Genomic DNA, 25,745 nt, shown 5'->3' with positions numbered 1-25,745 from the left:
TATTTGGCAAAAGGGCATGGGCTCCCCAGACCTATTGGCACCTCCACCTGCTCCAAAGGAGAGAAGCATTAATACTCTTGTACCAGACACACCTGGTCAGGCCTCGACAGGACAGGCACTGGTTGCTGCTCGCCCAGGAGGCCCTCCTCTCCTCCTCCCCTCCTCCTCTCCTGTCCCCTCCAGTCCAGTCTTCTCTTCTCCCTTCCTATTCCTTCCCCTCCCCTCCCCTCCCCTCCCCTCCCCTCCCAGGACTCCCAGCCCAGAGAACCACTCTCCACATGTGGGAGGAGAGGTGGGGCCTCAAGGGCTAATGCCCATGAAAGAAGAGAAAGAAAACCTTCCAACTATTAAATCGGTTTAGTAAAGACAGTTTCGCTCATACAAAACAACAGTTTACAACAATCTAAGTGCTGGACACACCATCAGACACGGAGGCGCTGCAGGCACTGGAGCCCTGGAGCCCTCCCCAGGGCAGAGAAGACCTGAGTGCCCCCCTGCCCTGAGGGAGATGAAAACTGAAGCATTACTGCCACCCCACCCCAAGAGACCATGGCACCGAGGACCTCCCCCCACGCTTCAGTAATACTGGGGGAGGGCCTTCCCTCCCCCTCACTGGCCTGGACACGTGAAGCCAAGCTGTTTGGGGTGGGGGCGTGGCTAATGGGTAGGGCAGAGTCGGGGCATCTTTGGTGTGAAGACCCCCCCACCCACTAGGCCACACAATGGAGATGTGTGGGAGGCCACAGGGTGGAGCTGCCTTTGCCCAATGCCAGGGCCCAGGGCAAAGCTCAGGCGCCGTGTCCCGAACAAAGTGCCCGGGTTCACCCGACGAGCTGAGGAGGCCCGCGGAGAGATGGCTAAGAATGTAAGAAAAATAAGCAATGGGTGGACAAAGGCAGAAGGGGAAGCAGAGGTTACTCGGTAGATGAGCGCCTCAGAGGACTAGGACCAGCACTACGTGGGGAGTCGGGGAGGGGGGTGGGTCCAGTCTTCCTGATTTCGGCCAGTGCTAAGTCACTCCTCGCCACTCCCGGACCAGCTAGCAGAGGCGGGCACACAGGCCCGGCTCCGAGTCTGTTGAGGCTTCCAGGCACCAAGGCAGGTGCACCAAGAGCGGAGCGGGCAGGCCCAAGGAGGGAAGGTTCCTGACCCCTCCCTAGGCAACCCTGCTTGCCCCTGGCCCCACAAATGCGCAGTCCTAGGCACACACGCACAGGCACACAGACACACATGCATGCACGCACACACTCACTCCCATCCGTCTGGCACTCTGGTGACGTCGAGGGATCCAGTAGGAGGTGGTGCATCCTGGCCCCAGACCTCCATGGCCTTGAGCGCCAGGCGCCTAGGCCGGCGGGGAGCTGAGGCTGTAGTGGGGAAACGGGGCGGGTGGGACGACACAGGGACACTCCCTACAACAGTTTCCACAAATATCCTTTAACAAGAGGAAGGGGACTGGAGGAGAGGGGAAGTGGGGGGAAAGGGCAATAAAAGAAGTTTCATAAAAATCCTAAGTCAAATCACTGATAAAACTGCAGACTGAGCACAGGTTCAAGAGCATCTGCTCCCGCCTCTGCACGCCCTCCAGAGCCCGGCCCCTCCCTCCGGGCGCCGGAGCCGAAGGCAGGAGTCAGCCTCTCGTGAGGTTCTGGGCTCCGCGAGCAGTGGGCAGCCTGGTCTTCATTTAAAAAACAGATTCAGGTCGAGAGTTATTGCTTGTCCTCCGGCGGAGAAGGACGGGCTGAGCGGTCAGTGAGCGAGGGCGGTGGTCTCCAGGGCCCGCGCCTTCTTCCGCCTCTTCAGAAGCAGAGGGTTGGAGGCATCTTCTATCTTTTTTATCTTGATCTGCTCGTAGTCGACACGCATGGTGGCCAAGGCACTGGTCATCTCCTCCTGGGGGAAGGATTCCACCAACAGAGATGTGAGAGACATAGCAAAGGCAGAGTGAGCCTGGCTGATGTGGCTCAGTGGTTGAGCATCGACCTATGAACCAGGAGGCTACGGTTCAAATCCCGGTCAGGGCACATGCCCGGGACTGAGGCTCGATCCCCAATGGGGGGCAGGAGGCAGCTGATGGGTGATTCACACTCATCACTGATGTTTCTATCTCTCTCCCTCTCCCTTCCTCTCTGAAATCAATAAAATATATATATTTTAAAATATATTTTATTGCTTTTTTACAGAGAGTAAGGGAGAGGGACAGAGAGTTAGAAACATCAATGAGAGAGAATCGTCGATCAGCTGCCTCTTGCACACCCCTTACTGTGGAGGTGCCCGCAACCAAGGTACATGTCCTTGACCGGAATCGAACCCTTCAGTCCGCAGGCCGAAGCTCTATCCACTGAGCCAAACTGGTTTCGGCAATAAAAATATATTTTTTAAAAAAACAAATAAAGGCAGGATGCGGGCAATCAGAGCAGAGAGAGAAGCGGCAGGCTGGCTAGTGGGTTCAGGACCAAAAGCGGCCTCAGCCCTGGGCTGGGTCACCGCCCCTGCCGCCGCTCTCGGGGGCCTCCAGTGGTCCTGCAGGAAGGCAGGAAGAGCACTGGCCAGGAGTCAGGAGATCTGGGCCCGGTCTGCCCCGGCCAGTCCTTTAGAGACCCAGGGAACAGAGAGCTTGTAGGAAATAGCCTCCCCGAGTTTAGACCGGGACAGAGACTTCTCTGCCCCAACCTGGTTGGGGAAGTGGCTCAGACTCGCGGTTCTTGTTGTAACAGAACCCTCTGGTGAGAGAATGCAGAACCAAATCCTCCCCGGCCAGCACCACCAGGCACCCCGCGCCCTCGGCCGTGGCTCCCTCACCTTGACGTCCTCCCACCGCTCCTTGTCCTCCTTCAGGACCCGGCTGGTGTGCAGTGGGGTTTGAGGGACCTTTGTTGATTGCTGAGGGGAGAGAACAGGGTCTGGGTGAAACCTGGGCTGGGCAGGGTCCTGGCTGAGCCCTGCCCCCAGGACAGTCCCCAAAGACCCAGGTCTCTGGCTGCCAGGCTTACCATGATCCAGGGGTGGTTCATGAACTCCGTGATGGTCATTCTCTGAGTGGGCTCTGTTTTCAGCAGGTTCCGGATGAGCATCTTCACTGTCGGGGTGACACAGGGACACAGACAGCTCAGGGCCCCGCTCCCTCTCCTGCTCTGCCACACACACACACCACACACACACACACACACACACACACACACACCACACACTCACACACACACACCCCACATACACACACACACCACACACACCCCACACGCACACACACACCACACACTCACATACACCACACACACACACCACACACTCACACACACACCCCACACACACACACACACACACACCCACACACACACACCACACACACACACACCACACACTCACACACACACCACACACACACACACACACACACACACGCACACGCACACGCACACGCACCACACACACACCACACACTCACATACACCACACACACACACCACACACTCACACACACACACACACACACACACACACACGCACCACACCACACACACACACACACACACGCACACACACGCACACGCACACGCACGGGCTCTTTACCTTCCTCTGATACTTCTGACCACTCTGGGTTGGGAAACTCATACTGGCCCATTCGGATGCGAGTCTTCATGCCCGGAGAGATGGCAAGGCCGTGGTTGGAATAGAAGGGTGGGTACCCACACAGCCTGAGCCGAGAGAGGCAGAAGAGAGGGTCAGAGCAGGTGTTATTTAAGGACCCTGCACCAGGAACAGGGTGAGAAGCAGACTTCTTGTAAAGGTCACAGGGAAACAGGGATTCGGACAGGATACAGAAATTCAGAACCGGGCCCAGATTCCTACAACTAAGTACCTATACCACACATATCCCTGCCCACCGGCTAGTTTATACTCATCACTTAGCTCTCGGATCCACTAGCATTGATGGGGGCGTGCAGGACGTTCCCAGGGAACCCCCATCCAGAAGGAGAATGCTAACCCCCCCCTCTTCCTCTGGACCGAGAGGAACAGGCTTCCTCCCAGCTCCGCCCGCCCCGCCCCCGGGGCCCCTCCCGCACTCACAGGATGTACATGATGACACCCAAGGACCACATATCACAGGACTTGTCGTACTTCTCGGGTCCCAGCACTTCGGGAGCTGGAAACCAAAGGTCAGTGTGGGTGGGCCTGGCCCTTGGACACGCAGACCTACCCGTTTCTCTGGGGCTGATGCTCCCAGCCCAGCCCATCAGCCCGTCATGATGGGAATGCAGCTGGAGGTGGGAGGGGAACAGCCGTAACCCAGCCCCGGAGTTGAAGGAGGAAAGCAGAGACCTTCTTCCCAGTGGAACTTAGGACTAGAATCTTAAGATAATTCCTGCCAAGAGCCTTTCAGATGCACAATGTCCATTTACTTGGACAAACACATTTGAGAGTTTGACCTGTGCCGGTCAGCTGGGCGCCGGACCCCTGGGCATCTGATGGAGATGACAGCTCCTCTCGGGAAAGTGCACAAAACCCTGCCACGACCTCAGATAGCTTCCTAGGACCCCCCAATCCCAGCCCATCTCTGACGAGCCTACTCCACTCAGGTCACACCGGGCCAGAGGGCACGCCTCTCCTGGGCCTGGGGCTCCAAGGCCGGAAGAAAAGGGCTCGGCAGAAGCTCAGGGGAAGGAAGGACGAGCCTGGCCTCCCCTGGACTTACCCACATAGTAAGGCGTATAACATGGAGTGGTCAGCGAGTTGTGGCTGGTGGTTTCCTTGGCAAAGCCAAAATCGGTGAGTTTCAGGATGGCATTGGGCCTTTTAGAGGTGTATAAGAGGTTCTCGGGCTACGGAGAGAGGCAGAGAAATGGCGAGCCTGTCTGAGGGCTCTTGGAGATGAAAAGGTAAGGATGACTTCCCACTTCCTCGTCCACAGCCAGCTGTCAGGCCCCAATGATCCGCACACCAGCAGCTGTGACCACTCCCTGCCCTCCCAGAGCTGGGAGACAAAAGGTCCATGAAGAGAGCCAGCACCTCCCCCGGGGCAGAGAAACCAGGGATGGCTGTGCAGCGCTGACCGAGGACCACAGGGCTTCCGACTGGGTTTGGGGGTTTGCCCAGAGAATAGCACCCTGCCCCGCCCTGCCGTCAGGAACAGGGCAGCAAGGGGGCGGACGACTCTGTCAACCCTTCTGTGGGCCCTCGGCAGCCAGCGCCTGAGCAGGGAGGGGGCTGGGTGATGAACAGCTGGTACCTTGACATCCCGGTGAGCAATATTGATTGAGTGCAAATACTGGATGGCCTCCCCGATGCTCTTCATGATTTCCGAAGCTTCTGTGGAGGAGGAGAGAAAGTCACACGGTGTGTCATTGGGGTTGAAAACAGCCACCGGGCTCACGGAGGACGGCAGCCCTGGCAGCGAGCAGGAGGGGGCGGGAGCCTCAGCAGGCCTCAGCGAGGGCAGGCACTGCAGGAGGTCCCCTTCCGTCACCTGCTGCCCCGCCTGCCCAAGGCCTGTCCCAACAGACCCTTTCTACCTCTCTCTGTGAACGCCTGGTCTCCTCGGTCCTGGATTCGGCTGAAGAGTTCTCCGCCGTCCAAGCTGAAACAAAGCCATGATCAGATCTAGGGACACCCCACCACTCTCCATCACCCCCCCACCCCCCCCCCCCGGCCCCCTGAAAAATCCGCGAGGGGCCTGGGCAGGGAGTGGGAGGCGGGCCAGGAACAGAACCGCAAGCTGCTCACCACTCCATGACGATGAGCAGGCACTTCCTCCCCGCGTACAGGTTCTCATAGACGTCCACGATCCGCACGATGTGTGGGCACTGGGAGGCCCGCCAGTGCAGCTCCACCTCGCGCCGCGCCTTGGGGCAGTCCTGCAGCATCTGCAAGCCAAGCAGCCGCCACATCACTGCAGGGTCTCAGGAGGGGGCTGGCTGCTGCCCACACGGGCCTATTCCAAGGCCCTGCCCATATGCGGGCTGGCATCCCCACCAGTGTGCCCTAAACTCCCCACTACCACTGACCCCCCTGCCCAGCCGGTCTCCTTGGCATTTCCCCTGGCAGCTCCTTCTTCCAAATCCTGACCTGGAGCTTTTTATAATAGCTCCCTTATCTGCTCTAAAAGAAACCCCGAATGATCCCCTGGGGACCTTGCCAGTCTACCCAACTAAAGGCACAGAGTCTATTGTAAGAGGCCACAGAAGCGAGGCACTGGGAGATGGGGATAGAGAAGGCACGGGAGCAAGACAGACTGAGGACGCCCAATCCAATCTGGAGAGACTCAAGAATTTATAAGCAAAGGAACCTCCACAATCCCTCAAACCCAGCACACCAAAGCCTGAGCGAGTTTTGTCTACCTGTGGTTTACTTCATTCAACCAGCAGGTGGCCTCGGAGTCAGCGCAATGTATAGAGAATCCAGGTTCCTATGAGGTCTGCAACCTTGGGCAAGTTATTTACTGCACCAAGCCCCATTCACAACCCCTCTTCTTCCACGGACCAGGCGGCCAGGGGCATTAAAGGAGCCTGGATCCCACATGCGTCTCATGAACCTTGACTAGTCCGAGCCAGTCTCCTTATGTCCAGGCCCTTCACCGGTGACTGGCTTGGGAATAATGCTAAGACCCAATGTCGGCCATGAACTGTGTAGGAAATCTGAGAGGCCTCTTAAAGGGAGCACAGGGATTGTACGTCATCTCTCCCACATATGGCACCGGGGCCTGAGGCAGTCACCTTGGTGCCATAAGGGAAAGCCTAAGAGGATGAACCAGCACACTGAGGAAGACAACCAGGAGAGCTGGCAGCTGCCTGGGTCCTTGCTGATACACCTCACGTCCCTCATGGCTTCTTTGTGGCAGGAGACATCCTGATACATCCCTTTACAAACGGGAATAAATCTGTTGTAAGGATTGAATGAAAAACCCTGCACAATGCCTAGCAGAGTGCCTGGCATGTGCTCAGTAACAGTAGTCATCATTCTCGTTACAGAATGTCTGCCAAGTGCACAGAGCAGATGCCAAAATAATTAAGATAAGGACTCTCGCAGCCTTACCATCTGTGGGAAGTCAAAATTAGCACTACAGTACACACCCAACTTCTCTGGGCAGTTAGAGGGCTGGGGTGTGAGGAGGTAGTCAGGCTAAGCAGGAAATGGACAGGCAGAAGGGAAGGCTGACAGCAGAGAAAAACAGTGGGAATCCACAGAGCTGGGATTGGTGGGTGAGCTAAGGCACCTGCTGGAAAGTGGGTGAAGCTTGGAAAGTAGGATCAGATGGCCATGATGCATTGAATTAGAGGGAGCACTGAAAGGCAAACACGGAATTTCCAACAATAAACTAGCACTCATCTCTGCTGCGGTCCATGGTATGCTTGGCCTTTTCTAATTTTACAGTAATGGCCATGTTACAGGATGAGGAAACCGGGGCTCAGAGAAACTCCCAGGCTCAGATTCGGGAAAGGCAGGGCCAGGGTTGGAATCCAGGACTGGTGGGTTGCAAAGCCCACGCCTTTTGTGCTGCAGCACACTACACGACTTTTAGAGAAGAGATGGAGGCCGAGACTTGTCAGTCTCAGACTGCCAACTGCCGGCTGACTGAAGAGGCAACAGGTGCCCATGGGGTCACACTGTCACCTAGTGGCCATATGAGGACACTGCACAGGTCCTGGGTTCTGCCACCCTCAACCATCATTCATTTGGATGGACCAGGAAAAGTGCATTTTCCTTTCCCAAGCTCTATGGAGTAGGAGGCGGCACTGGCGGATTTTATGTGCATGTAACAACTCCACAAGCGTTCAGAGAGCTCCTACTATGGGCCACACGTTGTGCTGGATGTCGAGATCAAAAAGAAGGCTCTGGATCTGAAAGAACTCGGGCTGGGGGCAAGGGACGCACTAGGAAGGTAGGCAAAAAACACTTATAACCCACTGAGGTAATGTGCTGTAAGACTGAGAAGTTCAAAGCATTCAGGAGCAATAGTGTTCAGAGCAGCCAACCGGGAAAGACCTCTATCGCCCCCTACAGGCACATGGGAGCTAAGGCTCAAAGAAGAAGAAAGGAAGTTGTCAAATTACTCAGAGGCAATATGAGGTCATGGATCAATTTCTGGTTGCGTCATAGCCTTGCAGAGGTCCTTACCTTTCTATGTCTGTTTCACATCTGTAAATTAGCGGGGGGCTAATCCCCATCTGGCCCCCTGCCTCCTCGAGCCATTGCAAGCAACCAATGCAATTCTGCTCTAAAGAGTCTTGTTCGCAGGCCCTCATCCCTGAGCCCACAGCATAGCTGCCACGGGGGCCTCTCCATCGCTGAGGCTGGAGCACGTGGGTTAGCCAGCGCGTCATCAGCAGGACTGTAGGCTGGGTTTCTGTCTGTAGCCTGGTGACCATGGCCTGGGAACCAGCTCCAAGTTCTAACCAAACAGAGCTGTGCTAAGTGAAGAAGCAACAAGACCAAACCCAAGAGCACGCCCCTCAGCCCCTCCTGAAACCGGAGCACACACTCCAAGTTCCTTTCCTTCCGCCTCAGACATGTTAGGAGTGTGGCACCAGGCACTTTCCAGCCCCAGGCTTACACACATTTCTCCCGCTGCAGAGGAGCTGGATGGACTAGTATGTAACACCACGCCTTGGAATCGCACACATCTGGCTTCCCGGGCCTGCACTTCCCAGGTGTGTCAGGGAAGCCAACCTACGTTTCTGAAAAGGGTGTCCTCATCTGCCAAACTGGATTCAATTTAACAAAAGAAGTACAAGTGGGAAGAGCAGCACTTCCCAATTCTCAGAGAAATATAACAGAAATGTGTCCCATGAAGACTGGTAACTGACATCCAGGCACATGCTTATCAGCAGTCCCTGGGTGGATATGAAAACCAACGCAAGCAATGAAAGCAAGACCTTCGGAGCAGTCAGGAGGGCAGGCCGGCTGACGTCAGGGCAGAGCCAGGAAGAGCCAAAGAGACTCGGGGGACAGCTGTGGCGTGCAGAGAGCCTGGAGAGAGGACATCAAGAATGTGCTAATCTGGAGTGCAGGGCTAAGTAAAGAACAGCGGGGAGGTGCCTGAGCTCTGCCAGAGAGAGGAGACAAGAGAGAAAACAGGATTCCCGAGGTGCTAACAGGGCAACCAGCAGAGATGCAGAGGCAGGTTCAACCAGAAGCCAAGAGGACCCAGGGAAGGTTCCGCGAGGGGGCGTGAAAAATGACACAGGGGTCCGGGGCGAGGACTGCAGCCCTGCGGGCCTGCATCTGAAGGGAGAAAGCGTCTTCCCCCTAAAAAGCCAGACTGGCTTTGAGGCAAGGAATGCCTGGAAGGATCTGTGAAGTATTTTAAGCCTACGATAAACCTGGATCAGATACCGTGACTTCCCTCCTCCCTCCACGTTTGCGTCGGAAGTTCTCTTGCACTGCAGGCGAGGTTGCTGCCTTGCGCTGCTCACCTGCCAGTGTGGCCGGGCCAGGGAGCAGGCCAGAGTCCGTTACCGGGGGGACCTCTAGGGCGAGGGTGGCAATAATGGAGATATGGGAGCTCTCCCAAAATACTGTTCCCTGCCTTTCTGTCTTTGCCAGATCCAGAGGGAGGCAGGACGGTCCCCCTTATCTCCCCACCCATTTCCCCGCATGCGTTTGCATGGAAAGACTGGAGCAGAGCCAGGGCAAAGAGCCTGAGGCCTGCTCACAGCAAGGCAGACACGAGGACGGGAGGAAGAAGCAGGCCCCAAGGGAGTACCCCTTCACAAGCTCCACCACCATGTCATCCCTTTGTGCCTCAGTTTCCTATCTGTCAAACAGGACAGTAACAGTACCCATCCACGATAAATCAATTAACACACAAGTATTACGTGAGTTACTAAGAATGGTTCCTGGCACGTGGGAAGCACTGCACTAGTGTTTGCGATGGTTATTCTGACCCCTCTGCTTCCCCCACTATGAGAGTCCCATTGGGGTGGGGAGTTAGAATCCCACTCCTGCCCACCTCGTTTAGGGTGTCAGCACTGGGCAGAGCGGACCCAGAACACGGGGAGGGAAGCAGGCTTTGGCATCCCAGCCCTGAGCTCCCCTGCTCCCTCCCTGTGCCACCTACACTGGACAGCTGGGGGGCTGCAATGCAATGAGGGAGGAAGCCATCCCTTCCCAGACTGAGCCGGTGCCAAGAGGGATGAAAAGTCAGTCAGGCGCCGTGTTGTAGGTGTGTGGTGCTCCTTGCACAACACAGCCTCTGCACTCCCAGGAGGTCAGCAGGCGCCAGCCCCTGGCCTGTCCCACATGGAGGGCTGAGGCTGGCTTGGATGTGTCTCCAGGTAGAAGAAAGGAGGACTGTGAAGGAGGCTTGCTGCACGTGCAATGGTGCAACCTCAGCGCAGAGCAGCCGGAGGTTAGCAGCCTCAGAGCCAGAGGAGCAGGGAGCCTGCTCCTGGGAGTGCTCTGGGTTACTGGGGTGTAAGCAGTGGCAACGGGGAACCCTCACAGCCATCCTCACACCCACCCCAAGAGGAAGCGTCCTATTTTATAAATAGCGAAACTCAGGCTCAGAGGCACTGAGCGATTAGTTCAAGGCCTTTTAGTCAGTAGTCAGTGGCAGGGCTGGACTGTGAACTCCATTCTCACTGCGCCCAGAGCCTCCTGCCCACCACCCATGGCAAGGCAAAGGGCACAGACCTGCCCAGGGCTGTGGTACAACAGCCGAAAGTGGGGGCTGAAGTGGACATATGCCTTATTAAAGTGCAAACCTTGGATTTTGAAATTACTGTTAGAATGTTACCCTCAGGTACTACAGGTACTAATCATAGGTGGAGCTTTAAGGGTGTGTATGTGTGTGTGTGTGTCCCAATAGTTGTTTACCTCACATAGAGATGGCTGACAAGTTGAGTGCCCAGCAATAGCAAGACATTTATCTATCAATCTTAATCTCTCAGGTGAGGCTTCAGAATATTTACTAGAGATGGATTCCTAAGTCTCTTTTAGCTTCTCAGTCACAATCATTGTCATTGTCTTTTTTTTTTTCTTTTGCAGCACAAGTTCCAACCTATAATTTTCTTAAATTGATTTATCAAAAAGTATCTGATAGTAAGCAGAAGAGGAAGTTACAAAGCCTTATGTACAGTACAGTCCTCTATGTACATTTACTTATATCTGTGCATATATATGCACACAGATATACATAGTATGTGTGTCTATAACAGGAAGAGCATTAATACTCAGTAAAATGTTCATGGTAATTATATCTTTATTGAATGGTGATTTATAATTAGTACATGTACTTTTTAAAGAGGCAAAGAAGCTTAGCGCTCCAAATTTAATCAGGGGCTGTCATCCACGCCCCAATATGGCCAGGGAGCTGCTCCGGGCTGCCAGGCAGCTCTGCCACGCGACTCAGCCTCACCAAGTCTATGGACCTAGAATCTCGGAGTCTTGAGCAAGAAAGTAGCTCAGGCCCGGGGGAGGTGATGAGGAGAACTGAGTACAGTTGTTCAATCTCAAAGATCTGTCAGCCAACCCCGGGGAAGCTGGGTCCGCCACAGCCCTGTGCTAGTGAAAGGGAGGTGTGAGCTCCCAGAGCTGCAGGACCAGGACACGATGTCCTTACATCACTTATCACCTCTGCCTCCATCCCTGGACCTGGAGCCAGGGAAGGACATGGGGAGGCGACACAGCACACGCAGTACTCGATCTCACCTTCCCAGAAGGCCATTCCTCAGCAAAGCCTGGAGTCCGTGCCACACGCTGGTGTGGGAGGCGCTGGGATATAACCGAGCACATGACAGGAAGGCCTGTGCCCTCGTGGGACTTAGATTTTAATGTACAAGGTTATTTTTTTAATTGCACATTGTGCTCTGTGCTGCAAAGGAAATGGGGAGCAGCCACCAAGTCAGCACTGGTGGTGGGGAGTCTCATTCCCCAAATCAGAGAGCTGCCCAAAGGCTGGCAGCCATGTCACAGTCCCTTTTCACCCAGCCCAGCTCAGGAACAAGGAGATGGCAAACAGACAAGTGTTGGTTGAAAGGACGATTTCCCTCCACATGTACTGGGGGTGGGAGTATGCCCCATTTCGGAACCTTGCAAAGCTCACTGAGGAATAATTGGTGGTCCTCCCCTAGAAACTGGTCTACACATAAATCTCACAGACTTGTTTGACTTCAGAAGGTCCCCATAATAAAAGATACACAGAAGCACATCACTGGGGGTCCCTCCTGTTGCACCCATCCCCAAACATTTGATTGGAAGGTAAAAGCCTCTACTTGCTACTGACTTTCATTCATATGATGAGGGAGGGGGAAATCCCCACCCAAAACAAAGCTAAAATCTACAACAGGAAAACCAGTTCCAAAAGCCTTAAAACCACCACACCACGCTGCCCAGAAGACAGCAAACCTTTTCTGTGGTCGCGCCCTCAATCTCCAAGTCCCTCCCGGGGTGGCTACGCAGGACCGAGGTTCAACTAACAGGCCAGAGCCTTCAAACGCACACTGTCAGTGACATACTTTTTAAATGTTTTGTTTGCAACACAGGATGGGTAAGAGGCTAACCTAACTCCGGCAAATCAATTGTAAGAGATGAAGAACCCAATACAAAAATGAGCAAAGAATCCTTATTTCAAAGACAAAGAAACACAGATGGCCCAACGGAAGAGAGACTTGAGAGACTTGATGCAACTCGTTACAAGAGAATGTTTGTGAAGACAATGATCGCAATTTCACCAGAATGGCAACATTTCAAAATGTTTGACCAAAAACACAACAAAACAAAGCTCCTGGGTTTATGCAAAGGTTTGGGAAGGAAAGGCACTCTCTCATATGATCAGTAAGGAAATAAACTAGTGTGTTTTTAGAGGAGTTCGGTCATATATATCAAAACTGTAAATGTTCAAACCTTGGACTCAGCACCTACCCAGCTAGGAAATCACCCTACAGATGTGTTCCTAAGTAACGTTAATGGCAAAAAGGGAACTGGTAACACCCCTGGCGCTAAGGAGCTGGAGGGATGGATGGTGGCCTGAGAAAGGGAGGCAGCCCAGCCTGGGGGTGAGAGGGAGGAGGGGGTGGGTAAGGAGGGGGAGGGAGGGGGGAAGATGAGTTAAGGAAGGGCAAACAGACAAAGAACAGGACATACTTTAGCTTCCCCCTAATGTTCTAATTTTTTTTTTTAATGGAACTGCTACACATTACATAACTGACTTTTAAGGTATAATAAGAAAGACACCAGAAGGTTAAGCAGTGATTAATTAAAAATGGTGGTAAGATAGCTGACTTTTTCCTGTTTGGTGTTTTTCTTTTAATTTCCAAAAATAAAATACCAAACAGAATATAAAATGCAATCCCATCTGGGTGTTTTCATTGTCATCGCTGTTTTGCTCGTTTTTGAGGCAGAGGGAGGAAAGATATATGTACTTGTGGGTGCCTAAAATTTTTTCAGAGGAATTTACCGCCAAAAAAAAAAAATGTTAACAGTGTTAACCACTATGATACAGGAGATACGAGAGAGAAGACTATATTTACCTTTTTCCCCCCCACTGTTTTTTTTCCTTTTCATTTTAGATCTTCCTATTGTTTAAATATTTACCATCTGCATGCATTTTTAATTAAGTCAAGGGTTTACATTCTAACATGCAGCTTGCCTCAGGCCTTAATTTGACCCCTGACCTGACAGTGACACAGTTACATGTCCCCAAGTGAGCGGAGCTGGGGAATCCCATGCTGGCCACAGGAAGAAGGGCCTGGTGAACTCTATAACTCAGTTGATGTAAAGGCTGGCCATCTTCCTGGAGAATTCAACCAGTATGATAAAAAGCTGGCCCAAGGTCCAAATCCCCACTCCTGAGGTACATGGCCGTGAGCACGAACGCAGCGCGTGTGGGCACTCCCGAATCTGGGGTGGGAAACTGAAGATGGAGCACAGATAGTTCTGTTCCTTCTCGCAGATGATTATGACTTCAAAAGAGAAAGAGGAATTTTCGTGTATTCTGCACCACATGTGTCAGGTGCACTTTACATATAGAAAATATATGTATTTTCTATATGTAAAGTGCACCTGACACATGTGCACCTGGCACCTGTCCTAAGGCCCTGTCCCATGCTCCTCCATGTCTCCCCTGCCTGCGCTGCTCACTGGCCTCTCCCCAGTGACTGTGAATCTGTCCGCCCAGCACGAAGCTCAGTGAGAAGAGGAAAAGGGCAGACTGCACATCACAACAAAGTTACGGGCGAGGCCTGTGACAGCATCCGAGGGATCGCTTCCTCGGACACAGGGAAGATGGGGGAAGAAGCAAACACCCTGAACTCTCCAGCTGGCTTTACGCTACAATATGACTGGCAGGAAGAAAAATGCCACATCTTTGTAGTGTCTAGGTATGACTTTTGAAAATCCAGAGATGGAGAAACTACCAAGAGAAATGAAGTCGGAAGGGGGCCAGGAACACTGCTTCTGGCCTACAGCTGTAAAAGCAAATTTAAATTTTTAATTGGGAATGATAAATGCCATCTCATCTTCATCACCCCAACTTAAGATTCCTGACAAGTATACCTAATCAACAGATCTAATGGGAGGTGAGGAAGTGGAAGAGAAGGGTCGTATAAATCAAGAGGGCAGAATGTACACATACACACAGACACACACACACACACACACTCACATATGCATACCCACCACCCCTGAAAATAATTCAATAATTCCACAGTTCCATTCACCTAAGAGTGAAGGACAGCCGAGGGAGGACAGAAGGAAAAAGAACCATAGTGGTAACATACAGGAGAATAATACATGGTCAGGAAAAGATATAAACCTATCTTTCCTACACAGTCAGCAAAAAAAGGCCCAGTCACATGACAGAGCTGCCCAGTGTGGACACAAGGACATCTGAAAAAGAGATGTCAGTCTTTTCCTTCTAAGAGAAGGGCTCCAGGTAAATTCTTGCCTTGCTTTACTAAGAGTTTACCTCTCACACAGCCAAAGATGCAAGGAAGAGAACTACAACCCTAAACTCAATTCTGACCAGAGAGGAAAGTCTGATCAATTGTGTAAAAAAAAAAAAAACAAAAAAAAAAACAAGAGCAAAAACCAACATCACCAACCAAAAAATAAAAGTACTTTAGTTAGCAAAAACAATAATAATACCACAATAGGAAGTAACCTTGTCATATTACAGTTCAAAGGAGGAAAGAAAAAAAACCTGGTGACAAAAATAATTGGTTAGTCTAGACTTCCAGATGTTGACACAAAGGAACAGGTGAACAGGGAAATCCCAAAAGGGAATGCATTTTGAAAAATTTGCCCTGATCTTTAACTCGTGGATTGTGATCACCTAAAGCACATAATCCCAAAAAAAGAAACCAGAGCAGAAAAAGAAATAAAGGAAACCAGAAGCAGAAAAAGAAAGAAAGAAAAGAAACCAGAAGCAGACATCCCCAGATGGCAAGGCCACAGCACAGGCAGCTCTGATGAGCTCAGATGTTAATGATGCATCCAAAGATATGAGCAAACTGCCTGTAACCAGGACAGACCCAAAGAGAGTGGCTCATGAAACAGAATGAGCAGAGCTTGTAAAAATGCAAGAACTATAGGAAGAGTGCCTTAAACCTACAAGCAAAGCTGGAAGAACCAGGGAGGAAGTGGGCCCTGCACGGGGACAGATTAGGGGGAATGTTCGCCTCCAGTTTGTGCCATTCTTATTATCCATGAAGGAGAGGCTCTTCAGACTGGAACAAGCTCCACATGTACACACACATTCAAGGGAAACCTCAAATCCAAGGGGACCAACCTAAGGGCGACTGAGTTAAAAGAGATTCTTCAATCTTGGAAGAATCACAGAAAGAACCTGCAGGTGAGCCCAGAACCACGGCTGGTTCTGAGCTGGGCAATGCGCTGCTTGTTGGCAGGAGTGTTTCCTCTTCAGGCACTAGACTAAACACTGGGGCATTCAAGGAGGTCCCAGCTTAGCCAAGGAAACAGGAACAATATGTAAAAAGAAATGCTGATAAGAAGAACTGCTCAACTTCATTCACATCTGCCTCTGGCAAAGCTCTAGAACAGATCATCAACTGGACCATCACCAATTGGACCATCAAGACTTCACCTGGGTTCCCTGGGAAACCATGCAAACTAGTCTGATTACAGTTCTTAGCGGGTTACTAAGTTATAGACCAAAGGTCGGATCTATTGGGGCTTTGACGTCTATAAAAGTAAATCAAGTCTCCTGCCAGACCTTCCGGATGACAAAAAAAAAAGGGGGTGTGATGACAAATCATTTCAATAATTCTTGCAATTGTTATATTAATAAATGACCAATAACAATGTGTTACTTAATGGATCTAGGACAGGTTGAACATGCACCAAATTGAATTCACTGCTCCCTCTCACTTGCTCCAGAACCTCAATTAATGGCAATGACGTCACCATCTAGCCAGGCTGTCAGATATAAATCTTGAAGTAGTCATCCTCAGCCTCTCTCCCTCCCACACCCGCTGAAGCAACCTTGGAAAGATCGCACATGCCATCTGGCCTTTTCTGCCTTGCTGCCACTCGCTTCCGTCCTTTTGCTCTTGTGCATTTTCTAACTGGTTTCTAGATGGCACTTAACCTGTTCCAATACATTCTGGGTCAACTACTGAAAGGAAAATCTGAGTAGGACATTTTCTTCCTTAAACATGTCCATTGGCTAACAGGATAAAAGCCAAATTCCTTCATGTGGTCTTCCTTAGCTCCCACCCATATATCTCTGCCTTCACCTCCCAACACATCCCCTCCACTGAAGCTATCCTGGACTTCGGGGTCCTCAAACAAGGCACATCTTTGCATCCTTCACGAACCAGTGCAATGTCACCTCCTCTGAGGCCTCCCTGACCGCTTCCAGGCAGAGTCAGCCCCTCTGTCCTCTCGCCTCGCACAAGACTCTTGTTAAACTCCTCCTTTGGCACTCTCCAGTGTATGTACAAGACTGTTCCTCCCTCTGCTGGACAGGCTGTGCCCCTTGGAGACTGGAACTGTCTTATTCACTTTTTGATTCCCAATCCTAGGATCAAACATAGCATCATGACATACTCAATGTGTGCTTGTTGGCTAAACCCAGAGAAAACCTCCAGTGACAAACCAAGAAATGTCATCCTAATAGTTAACCAACAAGTTGGTTGAAAGCAGAGAACAGCAAGCTAATCAAACTTGCAAATGACTTAAAAAAAAAAAAAAAAAAAAAAACTCCAGCAAGTGAAAACGTGGGCTATCACTAATCTAAAACAAGGTCATATGTTAGGTTCAAAAGATAATCTACAACAGCTTGTGACGAAAGACCTTTCTTAAGTCAGATCCAGGTCACACAGTGGGTGAGTGAGAGCAAAGGTCCTGCAGCCGGGCGCCTGCTGAGTCCCAGCTCCTCCAATGAACTCACTGTGGGAACCTGAAGTGGCCTCCCCGCCTTAGACCTCCAGTTTCCTCCAGGATAACAGAGATAACAGCGCCTACTTCACAGGGTTGTTGTTTAGCTAATAATAATAATAATAATGGATTTGCAATTAGAATTGTGCCTAGCTTAATAAACTCTACCACCATTTTTCGTTGCTGTTGTTTTGTTGTTAAAAGATACTTCTAAGAAAAGACGAGCTGTAAATCATTGTGGTTAAAAGCAAGGGCCTGGAATTAGACCGTCTCAAGTTCAAATGCCAGCTCTAAGCTTAGTAACTGCCTGACCTTAGGCAGGTATTTCACTTTCTCATCACTGTCTTCATGCATTAAATGGGGCTAATGATAGTATCTGTCAGAGACATTCACTTCAGCAGTCTCAAATTGGGGGGGAAAAGGGGGGTGGGGGGTGGAGATAAACTCAATGTCTATTACTAGAAAAGGGTTAAGTAAATTATGGTATATCCACAATGGTGCATAAAATAATATGCAATTATTTAAAAGAATGAGGTAGATCTATATATACTGAGATCAAAATTTCTCCAAAAAACTATTCTTTTTTTTATATGTTTTTATTGTCCTGGTGATCTAATCATCAATAAGGAAAAATAACATTGTTCCATGACCTTGAAAATTTATTGCCAAAACATTAAAAACTTTCTTACTGTCAGTTATAAATGAAGATAAATGAAAAAATAGTAAAACTACTATTTATTTAGTGCACTGTAATAAAAAAACATTAGAGACCCTGAGAATGAGTTTAATTTCTTGGTAAAAACCTTATCCGGTGTGAACAGCGCTTGCCTTGCCACCTACGATGCAGACGGAGTATCATTTCTGTGTCTGCAGATTGTCGCACTCCTTTCTCAGTTTGGATCAGTTTCCAACGTTCCCTCCCTTGCACCTTCAATGTTGCAAAATAACCTCAAGAGTGTCCTCAACATGAAGTTTTTTCCCAGTGTCACTTCCTCTGGGATTACTTCATCTTTCCCGTCACAACCACTCAAGTCAATGAGTTTGCCTTCACTGAGCTCCTCTGGTTGCATACGTACTCTTTCTTTTTTTTAATATTTTTCAATTATTGATTTTAGAGGAAGAAGGAGGGAGGGGATGGGGAGAGAGGGAGGGAGGAGAAAAAAGAGGGAGGAAGAAGGGGGAGGGAGACAGACAGACAGACAGACATCGATCAGCTGCATCCTGCACATACCCCGACTGGGGTCGAGTCCAAAACCTGAGCATGTGCCCTGACCGGGAATCAAACCAGTGCAGTGACCTTTCAGTACATGGAAGACACTTAACCAACTGAGCCACACCAGCCAGGGCTGCATATACGTATAGTCTTGAATGGTGGCAATGTCAACAGTCCTACAATCAGTTATTTATTCTATAATTCCATTTATGCTCAGTTCACGTTTCACTTCCAGCATTACCACTTTTCATTTCTTGGCTGACACTTCATCTTTTTGTCCAAGTCCTACTTTCGATTATCTGATTTTATAAAATCTCATATGAGTTCACCATTGGGAGACAAGGAGGCAGCACAGCTGCACACTTTCCTGTCTGTATGTGAAGTTAAGAACATATGGAGAGTGGCCCACCGTCAGACTCTGAAAGAAGGACATGAATGGTCTCTGGTCATTCCAAACATCTGTATGTACATGGAGATTTGTGGACTGAAGAGCCAGCAGCAAAGTTTGTACTCAAGCAATCAGTGGAGTAATACACCATGGCAATGGGACTTTATGCCATGATGTTGAGGGACTGGGGCTATGATGACTGAAATTCATGCATATTGGAACCACAAAAAGCAAGGACTGTCTCTACAAAGGACATAATAACAAGTACATCTGCTAAAGAATAACAGAGGGAAAAGCTGTATTACTTAAATTATTTTCACTATGGTTTACATCTTTTATTTTTTAATACATTTTTATTGACTTCAGAGAGGAAGAGATAGAAAATCTATGATGAAAGAGAATCGTCGATCGGCTGCCTCCTGTACGCTCTCCACTGGCGGTCAAGCCTGCAACCTGGGCATGCGCTCTGACCAGGAATCAAACCGTGACCTCCTGGTTCATAGGTCAATGCTCAACCACTGAGCCACGCTGGCTGAGCTAAGGTTTACATCTAAGGAATGGTTCTCAGCCTGAGATGACTTTCCCTCACAGTCTGGAGACGTTTTTGATTGTTGCAACTTCGGGGCCTGGAAAGGGGTGTAACTAGGGTCTGCTGGGTATAGGCCAGGCATGCTGCTAATTCTAAAAAGCACAAGACAATCGGCCACAATGAAGAATTATCTGGTCCAAATGTCACCAGTGCCGAAGCTGACAAGCCCTATTTTAAACCAAATCATTTACATTAAGTTATTTTTAATAGTACCTTTCTTATAAGGTGATGGCAAAGATTAAGTGAGGTCATGGCAAGTATGAGTAAATAATATTGCTATTATTTATTAATTAATGCAATAAATGCTATTCATATTAAAGGCTCTAGATGAGTTCAAGCTGAATTAATACCACCTCAGACTTGTGGTTATTTTTTTTTATTTTTACAAACATTAACTCACTAACGCCAGGATATGGCTGCCAAAAAGTTCTCATCACCTTCAACTCCCTGACAGACCAAGTACCTGGATCAAGATAGGAGTCCAGACCCAACCACGCTCTCAGACCACACCTAGAATCCAGTGCTCACTTCTGGGCAATACGTTTGAAAAATTCCAAAGGATAATGAGCAGGATGCAGGAGGTCTGAGAATCATGTCACATGAGGAAGGGTTCGATAAACTGGGACAATCAGCTTAAAGAAAAGAAACCCTGAAGAAGTAATTCCCACGGAGATGTAGTAACAGTCCTGAAATCTGACAGGACTGTCAGAGACAAGAGGGCTCACTCAGGCTTGTTCTATCTGGGTCCCCACCGTCTGATCCAGGAACAAGAGCCTAGAAGGGAGAGCTCTCTACTCCTGGGAACATTCCAACAGAGGCTGTCAGGTGGGCTCACAAGAAACTCCTACACCGAGTAAGAGAACAGTCCAGGTGAGCAGAGGCACTTTCTAACACAATCCTGGGTCCAGAATGTGAGAGGATAGCAGGGGCAGAGAGTCGGGAACAGGAAGTAACAGTCTCTTTTGACCCACCAATCCCACTTCTAGGTACTGACCCAAGAGAAATAAAAACATTATGTCCACAGAGACTTGTGCAAGAATGTTCATCAGAGCTTTATTCGTCAGAGCCGAAAATTGGAAATACCGTATTTTTCGGACCATAAGACGCTCCGGACCATAAGACGCACCAGTTTTTAGAGAAGGGAAATGAAGAAAAAAAGATTCTGAAACAAATAGTGTCCTAAAATATTTTATGTGCATTAAAACCCAACATCACAGTCATAAACACATGTAATCAACCCTGTAAAGTAAACAGCAGCATTTAGAACCATTTTAGAGCCGGGCAAGCACACAGAGACCACACAGAGCCGGGCAAGTAAAAAAACTTTTTTTTTAAAGTATATGTGTAGGCTATATTTGGACCATAAGACGCAGGGACTTTTCCCCCCCACTTCTGGGGGGGGGAAAGTGCGTCTTATGGTCCGAAAAATACGGTACTCCAACTATCCATCAACAGAAAAACGGACAAGCAAATTATAGTGATATAATACAACAGAAACCTACTCAATATAAAAAGAAACAAACTACCAATACAGGGAACCTTGTGGATGGTCCTTACATAGGAGAGTTAATACTGACCAATCCATTTATATGACATTCCAGAACAGGTCAAACTAATCTATGGTGAAAAAACACCAAACTGTGATTGCCTGGGAAGCAGCATGGAGGAGCTTACCAGGGTAATAAAAATATCTATTCTATATCTTGGCAGAGGTTTGGGCTGCACAGATGGAAGCATTTATCAGAACTCATAAAATGATACACTTAAAACTTGAGCACTTCATTTTATATAAATCTTACCACACACACAAAAATGCATGAACAAATATTGAATTCCTATTAAAATCTATGCACAATGAAATGCTTAGGGGTTACGTTTACTGATGTCTGCAACTTAAATAAGATGTGCTGATAACTGAATAGGGAGACGGGAAGATGGAGCAAGATGTGACAAAGCAAGGCGAGGAAAATGTTAGTGGAAGAATCTGGGTGGTTGGTATGAGTGTTCACCACACAAGGCTTTCAAGTTTGCTGCATAGCTGACGTGTTTTCTAATACAGAAGGGGAAGTACGAGGGGAGTAACAGCCAATAGGGAGCACAAGGAAAAGAGGAGGTGGCTGGGAGGTCACAGAAGGAGGGTAAGGGGACGCAAGAGGGACCGTCTCGGCCAATACAGCAGCCTCTCCAGGGCAGAACTGCAAGCTGCATGAGGCCTGGTTGACCTGGCAACAGGCGATTTTAGCCAGGATGGAGCACATGTGAGGTTGGTGCTCAGACTTTGTGGTTGTAGTTCTTGTTCTCATGGGACCTGCTCCATCACTACCCTACTCTGTGCCCAGGACAAGTCTCCACCCCTTTCTGGCCTTGGTACCTTCCCAGCTCTGACAGTCTACACTCACTGCATCTGTGCAAGCCACACTTTCAGACAAAAGTCAAAGGATGCAGAGATGCAGTTCCAGCTTCAGCGAACTCCAGCTAGTGTCCTACACACAAAGGAACAGAGCTTGCTCTTGTGTCAGTATGTCTTCAAAGAAAGGGACTGGGTAGAGCTAGCTCTCAAGTGTCTGCGTGTCGATTATCCACTCTATAGAGCAGCAAACACTGAATTAATGAGCAGAAGTATCCTCCCCCAACACACAGCAGGTTTCTGGGACACAGAACATTATGGAAGCCCAAGAGAATTAAGGAGATAAAAAAAATGCACTGATATTTTGAAAAGTCCAATTTCAATAATTTTTATATTATCTACTCCACTATCTCTCCCTCCCCCACCTTCAATGGCACGAATAATTTAAACTGAATTGCATGCAAACTGTCGGTCTTTCTGTACTCTGATCTATCTACTCTATAGTTTTCTACCCCAAGGGCCATGCATCCTATAGTATACCAACTGATAGAAGGATATGCCAGAAAGCGGGCTGGCCCAGTTCTAATGCCCATTCTGCAGTTAACTTGCCACGCACCTGCAGACAAGCCACTTCTGCCGCCCCCTCCTCTGGAAAATCTAACATATGCCTAGACCAGTGGTCGGCAGACTCATTAGCCCACAGAGCCAAATATCAACAGTACAACGATTGAAATTTCTTTTGAGAGCCAAATTTTTTAAACTTAAACTTCTAATACCACTTCTTCAAAACAGACTCGTTCAGGCCACTGTCTTTTTTGGAAGAACCACACTCAAGGGCCAAAGAGCCACATGTGGCTCTCGAGCTGCAGTTTGCCAACCACTGGCCTAGATCACCTGAGGTCTAAGGTTTCTTCCAACTCTAAATTCTTCGACATCATTCTCTCTCCCTGAGTAAGTAATATAACCTCAAAATTTGCTTACTTTTCAAAAAATAAACTCATAAGTACAGACAACAGAATGGCAGTTACTTAGGAAGAAGGGGTGAAGAGAGGGTAAATCCCTTTATCCAATATGGAAGTGTTATATGGAATTATAATGTTGTACCCCTGAAATGTATAATGTTATTAACCAATGTTACTGCAATAAATTAATTTTAAATTTTGTTTAGCTTTTATATATTCTACTAGAGGTCCAGTGCACGAAATTCGTGCAAGAGTAGGCATTCCTTCCCCCAGCCGGCACCGGCTTCCCTCTGGCACCAGGGACCCGGGCTTCCTTAGCAGCCCTGGCTTTGTTCGGAAGGTTGATCGGAAGGACATACAGTCTAATTAGCATATAACACTTTTATTATTATAGGTAGCTCTTCTGTGTATAAGATCACCTTTAAAGTTGCAATCTAGATGGGTCCAACATGAACAAAGGTTCAGGGAGTGCAGGACGCCTGCCAAGGCTTCACAGCTGTTCAGTGACACCATGAGGGCTAAAACCCAGGCCCCTGAGTAGACCACGCCGATTCTTTGGAAAAGTCCTGGAGACCCCGAGAGCCCTGGGGAGCCCCTCCTACATTTCAGTACCTGTAACTGTCCTCTCTTTCTCTGCCTCACCCACTCAAGAGTCTAGGGCTCCTGTCCTCAGATCTTAAAGGGGAAAGGAATATGTGTGTTTCTCAAACCAAAGACCATTACCTCACAAACCAAAAGCAACTCTGGCAGAATTTCCTTCCCACCATTCTCGGGGGGGATGGGAGGAGGGGGGGAAGAATAAAGCCCCACCCTTGGGTAACAGAGAATTCCCAGAATGGCTGACTTGTCTAAAGTATCCTGAATGCACTCCCGGCAGTGGTGATCCGGCAGCGGTGATGCATCCCCGGCTGATGGGGAAGGAGGGAGTCATCCCTGTCCCCGACTCCGGGTCCCCCTCCACCCTTACCCAACACCCACCTCAGGGAGCTCAGAGCTTCCTGGCAAGGGCTCCCCGCCCTGGGGGCCACAGCAAGTCCTCAGGGGTCAGAGCTGCTGGTCCCTCCCGGACGCTGGAGCCTGGGAGTCTGCAAACAGCCCCAGTTGGCAGCAGCAGCTAATAATATTCCTGCTTCCCAAACCAAAGCCTGGTCCACCCAGACTTCCTGCTCATGGGGAACTGGAGGACTGGAGCCGGGATCTGCCCTTTCTTCTGGCCCAGGCAACGATGAGAGGGATTGGGGGTACTCCTCTCCCATCTGAGTGGCACCGGCTGCGGTGGCCGTGGCTGAGGCTGAGGGGAGGAAGAGAGCAGCCAGAGGAGCTGGGAGGTGACAGACATCTCACCCTAGTTCCTGAGGACAGACTAACACCCCTCCCTTTGGGAAGGTCAAAAGAGAAAAAGCAGAGTAACAAAACATGCATACATGCCCTCCTACAAAGATAGGAAATCCTGGGCGTGTTTTAACGACCCTGATGTCTGCTCACACTGGAAGTGTGTGCTCCCCAGTGGCCAATTTCCTTAGAAATCACCATGACCTCCTGCCACAGCTGTGCCGGGAGGGCCTGAGGCCTCAACGGGCTCGGGATTCCCTAAACCTGAGCTTGCTCCAAGTGAAGGACCGGGTGGGCCCTCTCAGGCCTTTCTCAGGGAGCTGGCCATCTGGGGGACCGATCGTCCACCCCCACCCCCGTCTCCAATGGCCTGACAACAATTCTACCCAGGACTCTCAAATTTTAAAACGCCACAAACTTTAGTAAGCCCACTGCACAGAGCAGCAAATACCTTCATCTCCATTCCCTGAGTGATGGAGAGCCAAGTGCCTTTCCGCCCTGGTCCACCCTCCCTCCGGAGGCCCTTTGGGTGGGGAAGAAGGGAGAAAACACCCAGCCCACCTGTTTCTGCCACCTTCAGGTTCAACACACCTCCCCCACTGGACAGGGGAATGCAGAGATCAGGGAGCTAAATCTTGCTCCCCTCCACTGCCAGGATTAGCGAGCAGCTGCCCTTGGGATCACCAGCCCCTCCCTTCTCTGACGCTGGGGAGCTCTCAGTAGCCTGGGCCTCAAGCAGGGGTGCCGCTCACTGCTTGTTCACCCCCCACGCTGCAAACGGCCGCGTCCCAGGCACGACAGATGTAGCTGCTATTCAGCATTATTCAGTATGTTCGAGTCAGGACAAAAGCCTCCTGCAGAAGCACAAAGCCAGCAGGGATGCAGCCAGAACCAACTTCAATAGCAGCCACCTGCCAGGGGCCCTTCTCTGCCACACACCCTAGCATTTACACACACACACACACACACACACACACACACACCCCTCTTTTAAGCCTCTCCAACCTGTGTTGACCTGTAGTCACGTGAATTCTCTGAACCACTGGACAGGTCTTCTAGAGCAGGGGGATTGTACTGCCATTTCTCAGACCTATTCTGTAGGATGTGAACACGTGATAAGCAAAAAAAGGGGTCCCGTATATGCCACAAGCACTAGGCTATACAAAATCAAGTAGATTCTTTTACTGCAGAGTGTTTCCCAGATTTACCTGATCACAGAGCATCTCGGAACGGGCATTCCACCAACACACTGCTAGACTGCAGTGTCTGGAGACAGGGGTGGCTCTTTCCTCCATGTTCACCAACTCTCTGGACATTGCTCTTCTACCATTTGGAGCAAATAAACACTTTTCCCCTCAATGAGCTTCCAGTGAACAGATGAATGAGCAGGTTCATGAGCGCACACACACTGGTGGTGTCTTCACCATTCAAATCAACCAGACTGGTCTCTGCAAGGACCATTGGGACTTCATGCAAGATACTCAACCTCTGCACCCACACTCTAGCCACCCTCGGCTGTGAGTCACCTGTGCTATGTATGTCCCCGAGGACAAGGGTTCTGGCCCAGAGGAGCCAGCTGG

The 25,745-nt window shown here is 49.9% G+C and overlaps 1 protein-coding gene across 1 annotated transcript in view; it reads right to left on the bottom strand.

The window, feature by feature from the left end:
* Positions 1–342: 342 nt before the first annotated feature.
* The window catches only part of MAPKAPK2 (MAPK activated protein kinase 2), a 42,755-nt gene continuing 17,352 nt past the window's right edge, over positions 343–25,745 (bottom strand). Inside the window, exons 2-10 of the mRNA XM_036442158.2 lie at positions 5,722–5,861; positions 5,511–5,575; positions 5,228–5,307; positions 4,694–4,820; positions 4,069–4,144; positions 3,571–3,695; positions 2,994–3,079; positions 2,803–2,883; positions 343–1,893 (exon numbers count right to left, since the gene is read on the bottom strand). Coding sequence (XP_036298051.1) covers positions 1,750–1,893; positions 2,803–2,883; positions 2,994–3,079; positions 3,571–3,695; positions 4,069–4,144; positions 4,694–4,820; positions 5,228–5,307; positions 5,511–5,575; positions 5,722–5,861 — 924 coding nt within the window. The 3' untranslated portion in view covers positions 343–1,749. The remainder of the gene's footprint in view (positions 1,894–2,802; positions 2,884–2,993; positions 3,080–3,570; positions 3,696–4,068; positions 4,145–4,693; positions 4,821–5,227; positions 5,308–5,510; positions 5,576–5,721; positions 5,862–25,745) is intronic.

This window comes from Pipistrellus kuhlii, unplaced genomic scaffold, assembly GCF_014108245.1.
Source record: "Pipistrellus kuhlii isolate mPipKuh1 unplaced genomic scaffold, mPipKuh1.p scaffold_m20_p_18, whole genome shotgun sequence".
NCBI lineage: Eukaryota > Metazoa > Chordata > Mammalia > Chiroptera > Vespertilionidae > Pipistrellus > Pipistrellus kuhlii.
The sequence above is the reverse complement of the archived record's forward strand: the minus strand, read 5'-3'. Positions and strand labels throughout refer to the sequence as shown.